Source organism: Lytechinus variegatus, chromosome 10, assembly GCF_018143015.1.
Source record: "Lytechinus variegatus isolate NC3 chromosome 10, Lvar_3.0, whole genome shotgun sequence".
NCBI classification, from domain to species: domain Eukaryota; kingdom Metazoa; phylum Echinodermata; class Echinoidea; order Temnopleuroida; family Toxopneustidae; genus Lytechinus; species Lytechinus variegatus.
In genome coordinates, this window is record NC_054749.1 from 17,030,306 (window position 1) to 17,053,692 (window position 23,387).

The 23,387-nt window shown below is 35.1% G+C and overlaps 2 protein-coding genes and 1 long non-coding RNA gene across 7 annotated transcripts; 2 read left to right on the forward strand and 1 right to left on the reverse strand.

The window, feature by feature from the left end:
* On the forward strand, positions 1 to 3,458 carry LOC121422345. Its single transcript, XR_005971153.1, has 2 exons — positions 1 to 384; positions 3,263 to 3,458. It is a non-coding gene; the product is annotated as an uncharacterized LOC121422345 (long non-coding RNA).
* A 5-nt stretch (positions 3,459 to 3,463) lies between these two features.
* On the forward strand, positions 3,464 to 10,886 carry LOC121422344 (E3 ubiquitin-protein ligase PDZRN3-like). 5 transcript variants are annotated; one of them, XM_041617328.1, is made up of 5 exons: positions 3,464 to 4,685; positions 5,791 to 5,793; positions 6,162 to 6,240; positions 7,456 to 7,458; positions 10,622 to 10,886. In XM_041617328.1, exons 1-5 carry the CDS (start codon positions 3,579 to 3,581, stop codon positions 10,738 to 10,740), a joined length of 1,311 nt encoding a protein of 436 aa, XP_041473262.1. In that variant the 5' UTR covers positions 3,464 to 3,578; the 3' UTR covers positions 10,741 to 10,886. The 5 variants fall into 5 exon arrangements, 4 of the variants coding, with proteins under 4 accessions (XP_041473262.1, XP_041473263.1, XP_041473260.1 ...); XM_041617329.1 differs by lacking the exons at positions 7,456 to 7,458; positions 10,622 to 10,886 and adding an exon at positions 6,379 to 6,829 and having other exon boundaries at positions 6,229 to 6,253; XM_041617326.1 differs by lacking the exons at positions 7,456 to 7,458; positions 10,622 to 10,886 and having other exon boundaries at positions 6,229 to 6,831.
* A 6,915-nt stretch (positions 10,887 to 17,801) lies between these two features.
* LOC121422760 (7,8-dihydro-8-oxoguanine triphosphatase-like) lies at positions 17,802 to 23,353 on the reverse strand. Its single transcript, XM_041617940.1, has 5 exons — positions 23,256 to 23,353; positions 21,008 to 21,212; positions 19,953 to 20,098; positions 19,300 to 19,483; positions 17,802 to 17,833 (listed from the first exon to the last, which is right to left on the reverse strand). Exons 2-5 carry the CDS (start codon positions 21,160 to 21,162, stop codon positions 17,827 to 17,829), a joined length of 492 nt encoding a protein of 163 aa, XP_041473874.1. The 5' UTR covers positions 21,163 to 21,212; positions 23,256 to 23,353; the 3' UTR covers positions 17,802 to 17,826.
* Positions 23,354 to 23,387: the final 34 nt, after the last annotated feature.

Genomic DNA, 23,387 nt, shown 5'->3' on the forward strand with positions numbered 1-23,387 from the left:
TTCTTTTGTGCGCTTTTTTTCATCTTTAACATGTAGACGCACGTTTGCATTCATGCGTGCTACATGCAGAGAAAAGTGAATTCTTTTCCCCGCACGATGACAACAAAACAAAGACGGAATCGATCGAGTAAAAATGTAGAAATCAATAACGAGAACGCCTCTAAAAGACGTTCTTTTTATTTGGTGATCAGGAGCTATACCCATTCACTCCCCAGTGTCTAACCATTGTAATGCATTTTGACTTCAATTGATCTGAAGAGAGAAGATCCTCCCCCACATCGAAGCAAAGATTGCAAATGGACGCACTATATATATACGAAGAATTTTAGGCCTCTGTTAGCAAGCCATAGTTTGAATAATTATCTCTGGAATAATTCCATGAAGGTAAGTCAGTCTTTATATATGTCGTTAATTCATCAATTTAAATATTTCTCTGAAATATAAGATTGTGACAAAGATCATCTTTTGAACTCACGTAGTTATAGGAGCGAGCGGGTATAATTTGTTAACATCTGGAGGGGAAAATACCCGGGGAAAATACATTGTTACCGATTTTTTTCCTGCAAGTTAACACAATTTTTGATTTTGGAACATGTGTTCAATGTTGAAATAATGTTTAATATATAGACACGCATACACAATATACAATACTAGGCAACTAGCTCTTGCTATAGACTTTTATAGTGACATGTCGACTGCAAAATTCAAATTGAGGAAAAGAGGAAATGACGAAACTTTTAAACCCATAAAACATTGATAAAATTTTCAGTTCAGTTAAAAGTGAAGGGAACATGGTTGTAGCTGTAAATAGGTATAAGGGGAAGTCGAATATTTACATTTAGGTTCTCATCTTACAAAAAAATAAACAGTGTCTCTATTTGGACGTTGGAAGAGTACATGTATTTTGAAAAGATATTAATCTATAAGACTACACAAAGAAGTCCTATATAACGACAAACCTTTTGTGATGGGATAAAGCAATTGTGATGGGATGGAGACCTCTAGGCTTAATATAATGATAGTTGTTGAAGATGTCAGTAGACCCAGTGAGCCCAACATTTTGAGGGGGCTAGATACGGCATAACGGGTAAAAATATTAAAGAGTTGCACGCGAGCAAGCAAATAACTAGACAGATTTGTTACAAATATCTAATTTTGTGGTAGAGTTTAACGAAATATTCAGAAATTAATATGAATCATGTTTTACCCTTCTCTATTTCCCTTTCTTTCCTATTCATATTTATTGCTATTCTTGGTCGTTACCCTTTTTCTGGGGGGGGGGGGAGTAAACATGACTGATGCATTTCGAGAATGATGATAAACTTGATTGAAATCCAATACGTGAACAAAATGAGCGATCCAGCGAAGTCTCCTGAACATATGAAAAATAAATAAAAATAAGCCCATCACAGATTATTTTCTCAAAAACGATTTCATATGTCAATTTTCCCCTAAAAAATCCAGTTGAAGTAGACAGCATTGCATTGTAGATCTTTCTTCTTTTTTTTTGGGGGGGGGGTTCAATTTGAAAATGTAAAAGAGTCTGATACGTTCGGTCACTTCGCTTATCTGTTAACATGGGCGGCACTCTAAGTACAATACGGACAGGGGGGGGGGGCAACCATCCACAACCATTCTCAAGAAGTGAGAAGGTAGAGAGAAAAAGAATAAAATGGGAAGAAAAGGGCGGAAAAGAGTATGAAAGAGGCAAAGAGGTAACGAGAAGTAAATTTACATCACCACTGTTATTCAATTCAGACAAAAAATACGCAATATTTTAATCGTCTGGGCCCGGCATCTATCAAAATATAATTTCACATATCATGCTCATTATGCCCCTTGATGAAAAGCTTTAAGCGTTATTGTTGCGTATATACTGATGAAACCTCTTCCAGTGAGGGTAGATAATTATTATTTCTAGCAACTGCGTGAATAATATTGGGAAGCCGGCCCTGGAAAGCCGGAGCCTGTTGTTTTTATGTTTTTACAGACAAACGGCGCTATACATAAATAGGGGAAGGCGGGGTAAGTTGAGCATAGGGGCAAGTTGAGCCACCAGCCCCAGGCCAATAATGAATGAGTCAGACATTGTGGTGGTGTCATGTATTGATGACCCATAGCATAACCCCTAACCCCACCACATTGTTTTCAACTTTGAAACAAAAAGTAGTTTTTTAGAGGGAAAAATATGAATTTCAGCCAAAAAAGTAAAAAAGAGTGTGAAATAGATAAGTGCTTTATAAACACACACGTCTTTAAATATAATAAAGACATGATAACAACATTATTAGTCCAGGTATGGATCTTCATTCTTGTCATAGTCTTTTATATGATGGATGCATAATAAATGTGTGGATACAAAATTATCGCACGAAGTTCGGACTGGGGTAAGTTGAGCCAAACAGCATGGGGCAAGTTGAGCTATGGTAATTCCTATGGTAATGTATCTTAAAAACAAACAAACCATAACAATCGATTGAAATGCTGGCTGAAAGGAGCAAATTTACATGACTGCTCTTTTCCTATGAAAGAATGTTAGTATTTATAGAGAATTAGCAAGTGGAAAGACTTTAAACAAAAAATTGACATGCTGGTTCTCCCCTCATACATTTTGTACATAGTTTTTGTGGCTCAACTTACCCCAGAAGGTGGCTCAAACTTACCCCATATATGGGGCAAGTTGAGCCATTTGACATCGTTTTTTTCAAAGGTCACGATGACTTTCAGTGTGGGGATAGAAAGTTATATATAGATGGAAAATATTTCAGAAGAATTAAATTTCAAGGCAAGGTACTTATTTCGACAAGATTATTAATCATATCAGTTCTAACATGCAAAAAGCAAAAACTGTCACAACTTACCCCGCCTTCCCCTACTGTTAGCCACCACCACTATCACCACCACCGCCATCATCACTACAATATTGTCGGTACATCGAGTCAGTTTGAGAGTTGGGTTTATTTATATCATGTCTAATAAATTGTCAGCCTTTTTTAAAGATGGAAAATGAACAACGCTTCAAGCACATTTCACTGTTTACGGCGTTTCATCATTTTCATTTGCAAAATGCATTGCACAGAATTCTGCTTTCCAAGGCTAATTCTATGTTGTAAGAAACTTTATATTATGAAATCCATTATATCGAAATCATAGCACGAAATACCCTTCATATTTGAACAGATGAAATACTAGAGTGTTTACATTTGCCGAGAAATCTCTGTTTAATTTGCGTCAACGTTTGTTTTCTTATTTATCATTGCAGGAGGTGTACCTTACCCGAAGAGTAAATAATAACGTTGGAGACAGTACACACAATTATCCCCTCAACAAGCCGATTTCGAGGAGATAAGGACCAGTCTAAGATTTAGTCAGGCAAAGTCTTTACGTGATTGTATGCAGACTCTAATCACTGGAGACAACTCTTTTATATTTGTTTTATTTTCAAATGAATTAGAAAAATTAGAAAATAACACCAAGGTGACGAAAAACATACATGTGGCTTTCCTAGAAGGCATGCATTATTGGTTGCCGTTCCACTTCTTGTGAGTTACTTGGCCTGATGTGTTAAGGACAGAGGTATGGGTTTCAACATCAAATTCGTTGTTGGACCCGTATCTAAGGATCTCATCTGCCCCTTGTGTCGAGGAGTTTTGGTGGATCCGATGATGATGCATCCTTGTCAACACACTGTTTGTTCCTCATGTCTCAAGGCCTTCAGACCCGTCCCTCAACTCCTGCAGTCGTGTCCACTCTGCAGGAGCCCGCTCTTTGATGAGCCATCTTTGGCACCAGGGAATCTCATTGGACGTCTTCTCAAGCTGGTAGTCAAGTGCCACCGTGAATGTGGGCATCAATGCGAGCTCAGTGCTCTCCCTGGCCATGTCCTCAATGAATGCAATTTCGGAACGGTCGAATGCCTGAACAAAGTCAGAGGTTGCCATAAAGTGATGACGCGCAAGAAGCTCAACGCGCACGTCGCAGAATGCGAATTCCGCTTGGTGACGTGTGAGGGATGCAATGCGGAGATGGTATATTCGCGGCTTCCTTTACATCAGAAGCGACGACGCTGCATTGAAGGGAAGTTGATGACGCAGCGCGCCCGGAGCGCGGCGACCGCATTGAAGCAAGTTCGAGAACATCAAGAACAAGTGAGAAAGGAAGCTATTATCCTTGAAGGGCAATTGACCAGACTCCGCTCCAGCAAACTCGAGGCGAGAGGGAGACTAAGGTCGGCACCACCTAGAATATCTCTTCTCGTCTCCGAGACCCCATCATCCAAGTCAAGACCGAAATCGTCCCGAAGTTCGATCAGTACAATATCCATGTCATCATCGTCAACATCAAACAAAAGTGTGATGCCCGATTGCCCTAAAGTTACTGTTTTCATGACCGATACGACGTCCTATGATGTGGTTCCCCTTGATCTTAAAAATGCAGCATCTACAACTTCTTCGTCATCATCCCTTTCATCTCCTCGGCAACCCTCGTCAGAGCACGAACAAGAGACGAATGAACCAATGGATGTTTCTTCGGAGGACATCGGAGATTGTCGAGAGTCCTTGTCATCATTAGGTGTTGTTCGTATCCGTGGTAACCGTTCGGAGAAATCGGAGCTATGTAAGAGATGTGGGAAACATTTCAATCCATCCAAAAATAACGATAGATCATGCAGGTGGCACAGAGGAGTGAGTTTCGTCTTCATCTTTTTCTCAAATGTTTTCTTAAAAAGCAATGAAACCATTTTGTAATGTGATAAAAAGTAACAGCTTGTAAAATTTCAGGCCTAACAGTTGCATCGATTCAAAGTCCATGTTTCCTAAAGTTTGGGGGTATATTGACTCAAACTCCCCCCCCCTACTTTTTAAAAACGTTTTGCGATGCAGTGAACTCGGAAATGTTTAAACCGATTCTATAATACTTGCTTATAATGAAAAATGATTTAAAACTAACAAACTGTGATTGAATCTTGAAGAGGCATTTTTTGTATTTTCTTGTACTCAATTGAAATTGTTTGAAGTATTGGTAAAAACAAATATCACTTTATATTCGCCTCTTGGCTGTCCTTCTTTCACTGGATTAATGTGAATGATTATTATAAAAGGAATTTGACAAATTAATACGAAGTGATACGTTTTCATAATTTCATTTATTCTCTCGTACTTCAATAATATTTTCTCCCCCCTGCTTTTTTGGGGGGATGGTTGTGATTCTTATTTTGATACTGACATTGGGTGTGTTTTCTCTCGATCTGTAACCTATCAGACGTAAAGTCCTAATTCGACATATCTTTTTTCTTATTTCCTACATCAATTGGTATTGCTCGTCACTGAAAACAGCCGGTAAGTGAAAATAGAAGTAAACAATACTTTCACTTTCTTTAGATTTTTACATTATTTTGGTCGTTTATACCGACATTGAAAATATATACGGTTGCGTTTGATTACAGATAAGAAGGGTAAGGGGAAAGAGAAGGGGGGGGGGATGAAGCATGTGAGGCGTACGTCTTTACGATATGAAAAAAAATATCACCAAACCTTTAAGTCAAAGATGTGATATATGCCACTACACACTTGGAAGAATAACATATTCCCATAATCCGTTGCAATCAACTTTTGATCAAATTGATAACATTTTGATTTTCTTTGCCCAGGGACGTGCCATGTCTCTGCTTTGCCATGTATTAATCTTTTCTCACACTCCTCTTTTATACCCCGATACTCTCTACGGCCATGCTTACACCGACCTTCCCCCGTCGACGCTTGCCTGTTTATCTTCATCTCTATTGAATAGATCGTAAGTATTGATTAAATCAGTTGTTTGTCTTTCCATTAGACATAAGATGATGGTCTAGATTTTATTTTCTAACCTTCGGGGTCGTATCGATCTGAATTCCTCAAATTGTCATCTTTGATTTGCCTCCATTTGATCAAATACGTTTATTGTATGTCAGTGTTATTATCATTATGAATGACTGAAGATTAAACTTTAGAACCCAAATGCAAATGATTCGGTTTTACCCAAATCTTTGTGGATTTATTTAATAGCGAACTTCCTGATGTACTTCAAAGTTTGAAATCTAAATTATAGGTTAAACTTGTGATATCGCATTTCGAGACTGCATTTTTATAGAAAACTTAAATATTACTTTCTCTTTTCTTTAGATGAATTGCGATTTGACATTAACAACGCCTTCCTTTTCTCTTTTTCCTTACTCATATGTCGAATCAGGTGGACTTATTTGTGAGTATGCATGGTTTGTTACTTTGTTTAATTGCACTACAACATTTTCAATGCTTAAATTTCCTGCCACATAAGGATGTCGTTACATATTCTGAGAAACGAGAACGTATTTTCCATAGTATTTTCATAGTATGCATGGTTTGTTTAATTGCACTACAACATTTTCAATGCCTAAATTTCCTGCCACATAAGGATGTCGTTACATATTCTGAGAAACGAGAACGCATTTTCCATGGTATTTTCATAGTATTTTAAATGCTGGTCTAGAGATAATCGGATATTATCTACCGGCAAAATAATAAAGAGGAAGACATCAAAGAGTATATTATGAGGCAAAATATTAAAATGAGAAACACAGATACGAAGGGTGAAGGGTAATATGATTTGAAACAAAATAAGCAAACGGTCAATTTCTGAAAATGAATATAAAAATCTTGACAAATTTTCCTTTAGCTTTGAGAACATTGAAAATTTAGAAATCTTCTGTTGGATTTCAAACAACCTTCATTGTCATGTTTCTCTCATTACAATGTTTGCATGCTCGAGATTTTTGGAATGAATTTCTAAGATGGTGGCATACTAAATTTAAAAAGGAAACTGTCCAAGTAAAGGATGAAGAGATTTTATTCGGAATTAAAACAAGCAAGATGTGTTATTAAATCATATCCTTATTGTAGCAAAGAAAACTTTATATCTGTGTAGATATATTAATATCCTTCCTTGTTTTGACTTGTTTATTAGTAAATTAAAACAAGTGTACCAAACAGAAAAATGTATTGCTTATAGGGACACTTCTATGTATAGATTTGTTAAAAAATGGAATCTATTAGATTTTGGGTAATGTAGACGAACAGACCTGTATTGCTTTTCTATGTTTCTATTCTTTTCCTTTTGTTGGTTTTGTGTGTATTTTTTATCAAAATGTAACTTATCCATACTGTACATTGTTATTTTATACTGTTATTATACTTGTTTGTGATATGTGTATGAGATTGTTATACTTAATAAAAACGTTAAAAAAAAAAAAAATTAGTAGAATCGTAAAAAAAAAAAAAAAAAAAAAAAATGTTTCTCTCATTACTGCTTTGATAAGACCAAACAGTGGACCCCAAGAAAACCTGCTACATGTATTTATGATGTGTTTCATTATCGTTTTGATTGATTTTTTTTTTTTTTTCCCTTTCTTTTTTAAATCTCCTCTCTGGATGAATACAGGGGGTAAGTACTATATACACATACATTTTGGCAATAGACCCTCATGATTTCGAGCACAGACAATTTTTGGGGGGCCAACAGTTTATGTGCATGCATTTCTATTCTTGGAAAATAATGTGTGTTCTTTTTTACGAGAAATATACTCCTCTTGAGAAATAAATCTACGAGATAATTATTTTGTTGCTATTCAATTACGTTAATAGTTCTTATTACATTTTAACAACAATACAATTATTTTGGATATGAATTTATAAGGAACATTTTCTTCATTGTATTCTAAGATGGATTTATTAATGAACATATATTTTCAATATATATGCAAAGGGGAATCTTCTGACATATTTGCATTAGATCAGTTGTGCTTAACAAAAAACACTCACAAAAAATTCAACATTTCTTTTATCCTGAGCCTAATCAAATGATTTCATCTCTCCTTTCATGTTCTCTGGATTTAAATCAAACTTCTTGGATATCAATCGCATCTCGTAAAGGGGGTGAGTAAAAATGCATTCTTTTCATGACACAGAACTATTAAATACACATTTATAGGCTTGAATTATATTCATATCAGTTTTTTTTCAATTGTAACAAGTTTTGTTATATTTCAAACAAAAAAAGTTTTAGCACCACCGTTATCATATTTTCTCTAATACGAGTGAAAAATTAGTATTTCAAACGTCATGGACTAAAAAAAAACGCAGAGATAATACATTCGTACCATCTAATTATTCCAACATGAGGGTGATTCCATACGTGTCGTACGGGACATTTAGAGAACATTTGACAGTTTTTGACAAGAAAAAACAAAAAATATTCCAGTAACTATAGGTGGTCATCAACTACTACCAGAGTGTAAGAAAAACCAAGACTTAACATGACTTGAATTCACATCCTGTATAATACAGATTAAAAATAGTAATGTGTCGTACGGACGCAGAAAAAGTGGCTTTTTTAGAAACCTCAAGTTTGTACTCAAAAGTCTGTGAGTTAGGCAGATAAATTTCATAGAAACTGAACTCAAATTGATACTCAATTACCCAAGAACAAACACATTTATAAAAGAAAGCAAAATAAATATTCATGAATAAATAAAGCAAATTATAATTTTCGAGAACATTGTGGCGTACGGGACATTCAAAATGTGTCGTACGGGACATCTCTAAATTGAAGCCAAACTTTCTTACTTTATGTCACTTTGACTTCTTCAATCACATTATTTGGCTGATGGTAATGATAATCCTATCAAACTAAGACACTCATTAGGTTAGAAACCGCTATTAGGTGAATATTTCTGTCAATATATCATAAACAAAATAAGGTGTCGTACGGGACAATTGTGTGTCGTACAGGACACTTCTGTGTCGTACGGGACACTTGTGTGTCGTACGGGACACTTGTGTGTTGTACAGGCACTTGCGTGTTGTACTGGGCAGCCTGAATAAATAAACATGAACTTTTTATCAATCAGAAGGAGCATTGCCCCTAAATTCTTGCTTATTTATGAAAAAATCTTTTAATAAGTAGTCATTCAGGACAATACAATTAAGTAACCTCAATATATACAATTGGGAACAATATGTTATAATTTTTTCATGATGGGAAATGTACAAGTGTTCACAGCATTTTACGAGCCGAAAAACTTCAGGTTTTGTGTGAAGTTATATTTTAGGGAATTAATTGATGATTTCCAAACACTAAACAATGAATGAATGAAACTTTGTGTAAAATATGGGGCTAAAATGTTATAATTTTTTAAGAAAATGTATATCTACATGATATATGTCACAACTGTCACTTTTTTGCTTTTTTTACTCACAATTATTTTTTCTAAAGAAATGCGGTTCTACTTTTTCAAACCCATCTGCATTTCATGAAACCATATGGTTTGTCTTATTTTCCAGATTTTTTTTACAACTTGAAAAAAGTAAGGAGTTTCAATACTGTATTTAAAAAATAGTGATCATCAAGGGAAGTCCAAATAGATGATCATGATGATTGATATGTATTTTTTACATCTTATAATAATTCCACATTAGCATGCAAGAGGAAGTCATCTTCCAGGCTAGGTTGAAATGATTATAAAAGTTTTCTTTTCATGCTCAATGAGAAGAAATTAACCTTGCTCTGATCAGTGAAAATCACCAGTTTAGCTGAAGGGATTCACAAAAGAATAAGCCTACATGAAATCAATTAAAATGTTTAGATTCACCTATTTCATGTTCTATGGAGATAAACAAAGTCCTTTTTCAGTTCACTTTATGTTAAATCAATTAAATGAATTTAAATATGCCTACTATTTATGGTTTCTGAATCCAAATCCTGCAATTAAATGCATTATTATATTGTGTGTCGTACGGGACAACTTTTAATAGGACAATAATTGAAAAATGAAGGGCAGTAATTAGATCCTTATGGGATAAATCGATCACCCATGGGTCAAACAAAGAGAAACTGATTTTATGAAATTGCATCATCAAAAATAAAATTGCAGGAAAAACTTTTGCATTGTCATGTGTCGTACGGGACATTGCCAAAAATAGGTTCGGAAAAATCAGGGCTGCCCCTATTATGGATCATGAAAATGTTGTAGATATTATTTGGAACCATCATTGATATATTATTCTATTGACCTGCAATATTTTCAATCTTCTCATGCTTTGCAAATAATTGTTTCAGGCGGAATTTGTACTTGACTATTCAATGAGCAAAATTATTGAAAATTTAAAATTCCATTGTTCTCCCCCCAAAAAACTATATCTGTCTTCACTTTTGGTTAAAACTCATAATTTTCATAAAATTTAGGTATCATAGTAAAATATTACACTACTTATGACTTATTGAAAGCATGTTGAAATTTATGATATTTTTGAAGTTCTAGTGTGGAATCGCCCATGAGTGGGTACAAATAAAAATAATTCAATTGATAACTCTTAATTAATAGTGTTACTTACTTGTCACTAATCATATGATTGTTTAAATTGTGTGATTTTTCATCAAGGAATGGATGAAAAAACGGCATTTGTTGATCATTTGTGAGAATGTGAGTGAATAAAATATTTCAATAGATAACCACATCGATATATACATGTATGTGTATGAGTAAAGTATTGTTGAATACAATTATAATCATGGTACATGTCTTTCTCTTTCTTATTTGGTCTGACAGACGTGTATGATATGTGGACAGCTCAACTTCAAGAGAGGCTGCGTAACAGGATATCATCTCGCTGCTTCTTCGTAGAGTTTATGGATCATCTTCAATCTGGATTCACATACACATATTAATACAGTTATCCTTTTGAAAAATCTGCCACAATTACATTTCAAATCAAACAATGAATAAGGAACTCTCCATTATAATCACCTTTTAAAATAATGATTTTTAGTGATATAATTTGACAGTAAGGCTCATCCAGTCATTTGTGCAAAAATGTATGAAGTCCTGCTTGAGTGCATCAAAGTTAAAAATGTCACTTTATACAGAACTTTGAAATGTAATTGCAACAAATTTATTTTCTTAATAAATTTTAGGGGCATTGATTATTGTAAAAAAATCCCATGCTTCATTGACATTCATATGTACATCCTAACGTATTCATTATACTCAATTGTCATGGGTTGGCCTGAATTCCTTATACTCTTGTCAAGAATCAATCAACATGAAAATGCTGCATTTTTTTAGTATCTAAATATACCATGTATCTCATCAATGTTCATACATGTACTAAATTGTTTATTTCTTGTTGTGATATATTATGGAATCTGTATGGTATATCTATTTACATGTAATTATTAAAGATCTATAATTACTTTAACCACCATCTCAACCTTGTAGAATCATAACTGAATATTGAATATCATATAATGTTATGAAAATAGACATAACTCAATGATAAAACTTCTTCATAATAATTTTGATTGATAAAAAATGATTATTTTATTGCTTATGCATCAATATAATTTCAATATGAAATACAACATCATTTATGAAAAATTACTTCAACTGAAATGACAAGATGCTACAACGTCTTCAAAGCTACGTCTATTATTGGAAAAATATTACCCCCAAGGCACCTACATGTACATAAATATGATGATCAATATCCATTTGATAAAAAGGGGGATAAAAAAGAACATAATATTGCAAGATTAAAGGATTTATAAAGACATTGGAAACCACTGGCACAATCAATATAAACTTCTAACTATTATGATTTGGTGTATTTTTTTATTTTTTAAATTCTGATGTCAAAATGATCAGTAAGTCGAGCACAATCATCAATGTTACTGGCAAAATTAATCTCCTAAAATAAACAAATCATGAAATAGAAAGTTGTTACTGTTATCTTTTTTTGTACATAGCGCTTGATTAAACAGCCCCCTGTAAAATAATTTTTTATCATTATGATTATGAAAGAATTTTCAAATAATTCAGATTATAACTTATAATTGTCACTAGAAGTGACAATTGAACCTCTTTTACAATAGAGTACCGAAGTGTGACCTCGGTTGCCATGGTGTCATGGCGGGCTGGTTCTAAACAGGGTCGCAGCTGACGATCGTCTGTACACATTTGTATGACTTTGGCTCGTCTGAAAAAATAGGTTGCAAGCAATTAAATACTGATAGCAGCCATTTTCTCCTATGAGAAACATGCGCTTTCATTCGGCGGGTTTATTTGTTTGGAACCAGGCCGCCATGACACCATGGCAGCTGTCGTCATTGCTGGTACTGGATGTGTGTTCAACTTGTGGTACATATCACTGCATCCATTAAGTAATAATGATTCAAACTATGACAGAATAAACAAACATACTGGTCCCCATAAAGAAATTACAAATGCCTTGTTTCTTTCAAATATAATGCAATTACAAAATCAAGAGATGTGCCATTTTAGTCAAGTCAACAGCCAGTTGCATTAATCTATCAAAGTACCTACAACCTCCACTGGTCACTGCAATAGAAACCTTAATTTTGATTGGCTCCTGGACCCTGTTACCATGGCAATCATAATTGATAAACAAATTATCAACTTTCCAGGTAATGCCATGGGGCATGCAATGAGTTTGATTAGCTGGGAATGCGAATGCACTGGCCATGCCATGCGTTATCTACAATGCGTTGGTTCACAAACTGGTTCTAACCAGATTTTGCAAATACTGAAATTAGCGATCAAAGTTGGCTCCTACTGCGCAAGCGCACTAGCAGAAATAAGGCCAATGTTTACCCCATTGGTCTCAGCGAAATATGACATTTCTTCACCTGCTAAAATGCCGTGTATAGGTAATAATGATTATTATGGCAACTGAATGCAACTATAAAGGAATGCTTGATTTTGATCAACTATTGAAAACTGCTTCATTGCTATCTACTGCAGACAGTATTTCCATTTGGAGACAGGACTGATGTAAATGAAACAAAATAATGTCATGGATTGCATCTAGTCATACACCAGTAATACTCATCGTTGATTAAGAGTTTGGAAGACTTACGATATTTACACATTTAACAAGTAATTCACATTCGCAAAGATCTTGTAATACAAAGCCTTGAACCTAAGTTTATAACATCAAAGTACTGATTAATGGCAAATCACTGACAATGGTCCATTAAGATCACTCTTGCATATATATTTGTTCAAAAGATTGTTAATCATTTAGTATTGTTACTTCATACATGTATTTCAATTTAGAGCAAACCACTAAGTCACGGGCCTCTGAGGACAGCATGACCAGAGGTAGATCCAGGATATTAAAAAAAGGGGGAGGGCCACATTTTCCCCATGAAAATTTGACAAGCGAAAAAAAACTGGATCCGTCACTGACGATGACTTTATTCGCACTGATTAATATGATGGACATTTCAACAAGGAAACAAAAATGCTGTTGTGGAATAGCGCCATCTGGGGCGAGATACAGTGTAGTGCACAAGGATGCACATTAATAAATGTCTAAACCAAAAGTTTGTAGCCTGTGATGTTAGTAGTTGTGATACTGTAATGAACTTCTTGAAGAAACAACAAGATAAAAACATGGTTTCAAAATGGAGCTGTTTCTGGAATCTGCGATATAATATTTTGGGCAGTTTTTAAGATCGACGGAGATCGGGAAACGAAAGAGTGTACTTCTGAAGTAGCGTCAATCACAGATGAGATTGAATTGTAAGTTCACAGGTCTGCTTCCAAGACACAGCGATCTGAAGATAAAATCCTTTTTCTTGTGCAAATGACGTGGTTTCCCAATGGACCAAAATCAAGGTGGTTAAAAAAAATATATTTACAACATGTATATAATCTAGTTTATGTGTTAATGGGACAAGGCACTTCACAAGGAATTTCAAAGATCAAATTGGTTTTGGTTAACAATCCTGACATGCAACCTCCCAACATCAAACAAAATATAATTGCCAGCATACATACAATTGTGTTAAAAATGATTCAGGTAGAAAGCAAGTACAGGTATTTCTTTAAAGGACAAGTCCACCCCAACAAAAAGTCGATTTGAATAAAAAGAGAAAAATCCAACAAGCATAATACTGAAAATTTCATCAAAATCGGTTGTAAAAGTTATAAAGTAAAGTTATGACATTCTAAAGTTTTGCTTAATATAAGAAAACAGTTATATGCGCATCCTGTTTGGTATGCAAATGAGAAGAGTGATGACGTCATCCACTCACTATTTTGTATTTTGTTATATGAAATATTCTAATTTTCTCCTCACAGCCAAGTGAAACAATGATTAATTCCTCCTTAAGTGTAAGGAATTAGCATTGCTTAATACTTCAAGGTTTAGTCAAGTTCTTATTGTAAATATGTATAAAATGAAATATTGTATAATTCAAACAATGTAAAACAAAAGAAATAGTGAGTAAAGGACATCATCGACTGTCTCATTTTGCATGTCACTGAACAGTGCATATCACTGTTTTGCGAAATATACGCAAGACTTTAAAATGTCATAACTTTCTTATTTTACATCCGATTTTGATGAAATTTTCAGCGTTATGCTAGTTTGATTTTTCTCTATTTATTTGAATCAACATTTTTTCTGGGGTGGACTTGACCTTTAAGGACAATGCTTCTTCCATGTGAAAATCAATACACATGCACATGAAGACTACTATCATTCCCATTTGATGCTGCACTTCCCCTGGCAAAATGAGATACAGGATCTCTTTCAAGATTCATACAAACAATGAGACCAAATATGATGACCTATCAAAACAAAGAGATAAATGAATATAATGCTGAGGAACTTCCTAACATTGAAAGACATTGAAGAGAATGGAACTCGAAGATGGAAGTTGGGTGAACATAGCCCCACAAACTGAGCATGCCAAACTTAGAGAGAGAAATAGAAAGCAGGCACTGAGACGAAAGTATACACAAGGCATTCTAAAACAGAAGCTGCTAGTACTATACAACCTGACACTGGCACTGTACCACATGAATACAATGTATCAACAGAGAATGTCAGCCTTGACAAATGGATCTTGTCACTAAAGAAAAAACACTATGATCTGCAAAACTTCACTGTGAACTGGTCACCAGCAGTAGCTTTGTTAAAAATCCAACAAAGCCATTTCGTATTTCCTGGAGGAGCAGGTGTAGGCTTGTAAGAACAATTGTACAGACAATTAAACTTGTTTGCAAGAAGTTGTAGCTGGGCATACCTGCCATGCAGCCTTTACGCTTCCAATCCAAAAGAGGAAAGTTGATGGGCATATCTATCTACAGAAAACTTAGCTTCAATGAAAGAAGCTCTTCAAGACACTAAGGTGGTGATAACTGATGAGATATTGATGGTTAGTGCTGACATGTAGTTTACTGTACACAGGCGGTTATGTGATGTCTTGGGCAACAGTGAACCTTTTCATGGAGTCTTTAGTTGGTGATTTGATATGCCTCCTCAAGATAAGACTGCACCAGCGTATGGTTCCCTTTGGATATCTCTACCCAAAGTGATTGACTTGATAGATATCCAAAGTCAGAAGGGAGACCAAGACTTTGCACACCTACTCAACATAGTCCACAGTGGGAAACAATCAGAAACGGACATAGCTGTCCTGTAAATAATCAAGACATTCATCAAAATCTACAACCAACTACCCTGCAACACACATGTTTCTATCATATAAAATGAAAGACATCACAATGACATACTGAAAAAGCTACCCACTCAAAAATGTTGCTTCTTGGCAGCTGATTAGAAAAGGGACTGCCATTGAAACATCACATTGCTCCAAAACTGCTAATGGGCTTCCAGTTGGAATAGGAGCAAGAGTAGCGTTGACCCCCAAAAATGTTTCTATAAATGGCCTGGTAAACTCAGCTCTAAGAACTGTAACTGGATTTTTGCCACCATGTACTTGCACTGACTCTACTGAAGAACAAGCCATTGTTTCATTCAAACCACAGTTCATTCTAGTTTGTACAGTTTGATGATGAGAGAGAGAGTGGGAACTGTAGACTTGCTTCATGTGCAGCTTTGAATGATGTACATGGGAGGGCATGATGGTCTTGATCAAACTCACTCGCAAGTATGGTTTCCCTCAGTTTGTTCAACCAGACCACCCACTGCAAAGGAGGAATTCTTGATCTTCTGTTCATCAAACGATGCTTCCAAGACACTGTGTTAAGCATATTATTTTGACCACATGACAGTGTCACTGGCTGTTCCCTTTCTTTCCATGATGCAGAAAAATGTAACAGACCCATCTCTGAATTTCAGCAATGACTTTGCAGGCAAATAATATGGATTATCATTAAATTCTTTAAAATTTAACATTACAGATGCTACATACATGTATGAGTGAGAATGTTGCACAAGTTTTTTATGAATTACACAAAATTGCCTTGATATTCTAAAGAGGAAGAGAAGAGAGAGTATAAGCATTTTAAAGAGAAAAAATAATAATGGCAAGCTCATCAGGAAGAAGGAATAAAACAAAAATCTTGAAGAGCCATAAAAAAAAGATGAGATCCAAGTCCAGAAATTCTCTCAGGTTTTATGAGAATCTAAATAAAAATATAAATAGGAAGTAGCCAGAAGATGTGAAGAAAACACGAGTTCAAAATAACAATAATTATTAGAGCAGAGAGCCAACAAATAATTTGAGAATCAAAAAGGAAGCCATGATCGAAAACTAAAGCACTAGAAGAAATACAAGAATTATCCTAACTTCAAGCCAGAACCTTTGAAAGATCAATAAATTCATCAGGAGATATAAAGTGGCAAGAAATAAGTCAGGAATCATATACTGGTAGGTAGACTTGAAAGGGAAATAAATCACTAGAAGTTCAAGAATTACAAGCCACAAATCGCTCCTCAGTGTCAAAGCAAAAACTCTGGTACAAGATTACAATTTTTTCTTAGTGGTAAATCACAGTAGACTACTACATGCAATTTGTTGTTACTGTGTATGTAATGGTAATACATATGATACACTATATTCACATATATTTACCTAATATGGCAAATGGGCCGCGGTATTAATCACCTTCAGTGATAATTCAACAAACTCTGGTATCATGATTTCACAATATTTGGTTTGTTTTGAAAAAAGTCAGAACCTCTACTGTTATACATGTAATTCAGAAAATTCACCTGTTTATGATAACTTTTCAACTGCAATGCCGATATCATCATGACAACAGTTACATGAAACTATCCACGGACTGTCAGAACTCTCGTAAGATTACTCCTTGATTAAATGGAATTTTTCTCTATATTATTACCCATTCAGTGTTTCCAGCTTTTCAAGAAAACAAAATTCCTTGATTTTTCCCTGTTGAAGTTTAAAAATTCCCTGATAATTTATTCAAACCCATTCCCAGTTATGCATGTTTTCGTACGTTGTTGCAGTGAATTACATGTATTTTCAGTATAAAAACAATGTAAAACTAATTAGTACCACCATAACCAGTCATTCAATGGATTTTGTTTTGATATGCAACAAAATATAACAGAGTCTGACTGACTTCCGTGCTTTTGACTTGTAGGCTGATCAAAATTCCCTGATTTTTCCCTCATTTCAGGCATTTTCCCCTGATTTGAGGTATTTTAAAAAATCAAATTCCCTGATTTTTCCCCGACTAGAAAAAAAAAAACAATTTCCCCTGATTTCACTGATGGGCTGGGAACCCTGCCATTGCAACAACTTGTCTCAAATTAGCAAAGTTTGGTTTGAATGAAATCTGCATAAACCATGAATTCAGACCTCATATTTCTATCTAACTATGTAAATACAGGCCTGTGAGTTTGCTAGCTCTAAGTCAATCCAGATTCCTTCTGAGTAAAGATTATCCATGCAATTGCTCACCGTCGAGGAATGTATTTCAATTTTTGCCCATCTTTGATGAGAGATTTAGTGTCATGAGCTGCATGGTATAAAAATAGGAGAAATATAAAAACAGGAGTGTTGCCAAAGCAATAGACAATTTATTACATCACAATTATTGATGGTTAAAAGATGAGGAAACCAAGAGATCGTCATATTCCGAAGCAAAATATCATATACAATCTTGACAGTTTTCTTTTCATTCTCACACAAAAAATTCATATAATGATATATGTTCATTGACCCCAAATGACATTTGAACTTGATCATGTTACCTAAGACTTGTAAGTGATACTATACATGTATTACCCCTATGTCCATATTCCATAAACTACATCCATAACCTTTCAAAGTTATCATGGCAATTCAACTGGCAATTCAACAATTGCCCCTAACATGGCCAAAGTTCATTGACCCTAAATGACCTTTAACTTTGGTCATGTGACCTGAAACCTGCACAGGATGTTCAGTGATGCTTGATTACTCTTACGTTTAAAGAACTAGATCCATAAGCTTTCAGTTATGATGGTAATTCAACAAATACCCCCAACATGGTCAAAGATCATTGACCTTAAATCACCTTTGACCTTGGTCATGTGACCAGAAACTTGCACAGGATGTTCAGTGACACTTGAATACTCTTATGTCCAAGTTTTATGAACTAGATCCATAAACTTTTCTTGAAATTATATTGGTAATTCAACAAATACCTCCAACTTGGCCAAAGTTCAGTGACCCTAAATGACATTTGACCTAGGTTATGTGACCTGAAACTCTAGCAAGATATTTAGTAATACTTCATTATCCTTATGTCCACGTTTCATAAACAAGGTCCATACACTTTCTAAGTTATGATGTCATTTAAAAAATTTAAAGAGAAATGCCAGTAGTTGCAGTAAACACTGATTTCATGAAAAAGTCTGTCAAACCAGGCTTAATTGTCAGTATGTCATCTGGTACAGTTCCATAAACTGAACTTTGTGAAATCTTGAAATCTATGCTGAAAAATGTTCACACTGAAGATCATCAACACAGATAAGCACACATTGGACAGTGTATTATTATTGCACTGAATGTCAGCCCGACACTTAACCCGAATCCTGTGCTTACTGTATTTGCTAATTTCTCAGCAATTACACAATTTCTTCCAGAATCCTTTAGCACATATATTTTATTTATACAAACAGACACTTTGGTGGTCATTTCACTGGATTCTGTACGGACTCATTTTGATATCATTACCACAACCGGCATTTACCTTTAATCTTCCGTTAAGATCTGACGTTAACACTGCCGCCGCCGTCGGAAAAGCTACGCCTATTATAGTCTCGCTTTGCTATGCAGGCGAGACAAAAATCTCTCAGGTCAATGAAATGGGGATAGAGGCCAGTTAATATGGCAAGCTTTGATCTCTGCCAATAAGCCATAAGCCAAAGACAGAATTACCTTATTTCCAAATTGGGTAAGCTTTTCAATAATATTCCCAGACCTTACAATCAACCCTACCTTTGAATTTCTGCTTTCTGGTCCAACTCGTCTATTGTGTAATCCAAGATCTTGTCCATGCCCTCAAAGAGGAAGTAACCTTTGAACTTTGACCCCTTCAGCATCAACGGGAACCATAGGATATCATCAGGCCACATGGTGTGGAATGGAATGGAGTCTACGTCAAACCACTGTGGCTTCATCTCTGTATATGACAGTCACAAAAAACAAGGCAGAGTAGTACCGACCAGAATATTAACACAATTGAAATTAACTCCATAAAAATTATGCAGTCTGGATTCATACTTTGTTTAATGTTGATCATTCACTAACAAAGTCAAATAACACAATACACATATAACAATAAGCACACAAATATTCAGTGTTCCTAAGTGACAAAACTGCTTTTTTTTCATTGATATAATATACACATGCCACTTATTATCTACCAGTATGCTCAAATTCAATTGTGATAATTATGATTCTACATTTAACTAGTGGCTCAGTGCATTGAGATGACATCTCCGTAAGAAGCATATTACAATTTACAAAAATTACCTGGCTTATCAGATTTTTACTTGCACACTAATACTTTTGCATTCTATCAGATTAGGGAAGGTTTGACTAACGATGAATCTACTTTAGACTGGAAAATAAAGGCCTAATTGACCTACCCTCAGTTTCAGTTGGTTCTCCTTGAAACTCTGAAGCCTTGAACACATGTACCTCCAAGATCTGTGGTTCCCCAACAAACTCAAAATCTATCCTTGCGATGTGCTTGAGGTCTGGGGCTGAGACACAACTTTCTTCAAGCAATTCTCTGGAGAGGCAAGATAAGAATTGAAATTCAAACTGAATAAGACAATAAAACATCAAATCACAGAGCTCTATACTTTTTAAAACATTTTATAAAATATATTTGAATTTCAGAATCTCTGTAAGACTGTAAATCATCTACAGCATTGATATAATCTAGTCGAGTTTAAAAACAATCAAAAATGATTTTTAGAGTTGCGATTGATTGCAACTCTTTCTGCAACGGGCCCCCGATTGATTGCAACTCTTTCTGCAACGGGCCCCCGATTGATTGCAACTCTTTCTGCAACGGGCCCCTGGGGCCCGTTGCAGAAAGAGTTGCAATCAATCGCAACTATAAAAATCATGCGCAACTTGATTTTCAACCAATCAACAGCGTGCATTTGGGAGTTGCGATTGATTTTTTGACTTGCGTTTAAACGCGACTCTTTCTGCAACGGACCCCAGGGGTCCGTTGCAGAAAGAGTTGCGTCACTTTAGACAGGTCACTTTTAATAGACAACTGGATTGGATCATAAGGAACAGGATTTTCATCATACTGCAAGGATCTTGCTTGAGATTCTTTAAAGCTAGAGTACTTCATTTTTCTTGGTGTTGGTGGTGAAAAATGTCATGATGATGGTGATGACGAAGAAGATGATAGTAATGACCAAAGTCATAGTGTCATGATGATGGTGATGAAGAAACATGTCAGGATGATGATGATCTGATGACAGGTAGAATCAATCTGATATTCATCAAAGGTATCAGGCTCCCAAAGCTGCTTATACTCCTGATTTTAAGGAATCATAGTTTGTTATTACACTTAGGTGTATTAGAAGAGAGTTTCAAGTGACAATTGACTGGAATAAAAGCTTCAACCTCAATGATCACATACTTTTCAAAGGTAGATACTAGGAACTTGAAAAGTTACCTCTTTGCTGCATCAAGAATGCTCTCTCCTTGTTGAACCTTTCCACCAAAGCCATTCCATCTTCCAACACCAAACCCTCGTTTCTTCATCCCAAGCAGGAGACGGGTGTTCTGATGAATCATTACAAGGGTCAAGAGTTTGTTTGGAACACTCATGATGGTCTCTCCTCACATCAATCAGCTGATCGAGACTTGATTTGAATGTACTGACATGGAAAAGGTAGTATTTTAAAAGATCATTAGTTACGTCCGTTGTAATTAACACCCCCCCCCCCATCCTGGGAAAGACTGTTTCAGAATTCCAGTTCATACTATCTGAGTTAAAGAGTGTAGGCAAATTAGATCCACTTCAATGAGACACTTACTGTATGCACTCTATATTTGTGCTACTAAATATAAACCAGTGTTCCACAATTGCAGCAGCAAAAAAAAAAAAAAAAAAAAAGGGCCATTGAAAATATGCCCTCTAAAATTACTATACTGTCTGAAAGTCTTGAAGAGGAATGAAATTAATGAATGTTAGAAGAAATCAGATTAATTATCAATAACCATGTATATTAAACTGATTTTTGTGTCTTATTTTACAAGATTATAAGCTTGTTTAATAATATTTCGGGTGATTTGACAAAATAAAAATCCATTAATAGAGCTAATTATCAGGAAGGAAATTTAAAATGGCTTAAATACTGGGCATCAAAGTCATACAATGTCTTGTGTTTAGTGTTTGTTTGGAGCTTTGATGTCTGTTTGGTTGTTGTTTAGAGCTTTGTTATCTTTTTTTCCTGGTTGTTTTTTGTTTTGTTTTGAAAGAAATAGACCACTCTTTCCTTTTCTTTTGGCTTCAACTAATAATTTGAATTTATATATCTTTCTTAAAAAAGAGAGCTCAAACAGGGCCTTTGTAATATGTATACAAATCTAAGAAATACATTAAAAAATTATAGAATATACTAAAGCTTAATTTTTCTTGATACTTTAAATAAATTGCATACAATGCTACATACATATTTTACACTCAGCTGCTCATCGCTCCTAAAAAATGTAATCAAATGACCATTGTCTCTAAAATCAAAAGCTACATGTACATATTAGTATATTACCTAACAAATTGTTGAAACAATAGAATACATAAGGAATTGGTGAAGTAATCAAATACACCAGAAAAAAAGCACACCTGTACTTTTCTTTGGTCATACAAAGTACTAAAGGAATAATTTTTATATGTAAAAAAAGGACCCTGTACATACATGTATACAAAATTACAATATTTAAGTTGAAAAAGAGCTTGTAATTTATAGAAAAACAAAGAAATGCATTAGAAATTACAAAAAAAATACTTTAAGCAAATTCATTTAGGAAATTATCTACATGATGCTGTTTTGATGCCAACTAAATTATAAATATTATCAATCATGATCGCCTTCATTTGGCAAAAAAAGAGGCCAGTAAATTGGGATTTTGCGTAATTTGCATAATTAATTAGAATAAAATATTTTACACATAAGAAGAAAAATTACAAGATGAAATGATTACACATCAAGATCAATTGAGCCTTCTTTCACCTTTCCATTGATACCATTACTTCATAGGGCTCAAAAACAAAGAAGTTACTTAGGGGCTAGAGCCTGTTGAAAACTTGGTTTCAAAATGATCACAAAAATCGGTTCTGTACCCCACTGTCACTGACTTTACATCAAGACAATGACCACAATTATTTGGATTAATATGCACGACTTAAACTGGAATAACTATAATTTCTTGATGAAAATCAGAGTTCTTGGTCTTGACTCTTGGACGTACATGCAGTATTTTACTTTAGAATTTATCAGCTCTGAGCTGAGCCTCTGACTGCACTGAGCTTTCAATTTTCAAATGATACCAAATTTATTCATATTTGATTATTTTCATTTTTTTGTCACATACCTACATAAGTATCCATAAGTATGATATTCAAGCAGATATGTTTAGAGATAAATAAGGTCAACTTAAGGTCTAATGGAAGAAGAAGCCGAAAGCCCCATAACCCCACTTCGGGGGTGGAGCGAGCTCCGCCCCTGAAGCGGGGGGACCAACCAGTCCAAGCCCGAGCGGCCAGCCTGGCCTGGCTCCAGCACTTGAGCTGAGTTAGAAGCAGTCTCTCTCCGTCTCTCGATCTCTCAAGCTCAAGCAAAAAAGAAATTCTCTGACATGACATAAAAATACAATCAAAATCAAATGATGATTTCTAAGAGAGAGAAACATAGGCTTACCTGAAAGTAAAAGTTAAGCAACAAAATCCCCTGACCCAGTTTTAGTGTTGGCTATTCTCATTTGATCTGCGTACGCGTACGCGCAGACAAGAGTTTAGTTAGATTTTTCTCAGACATTTGTCTGACAGAGTC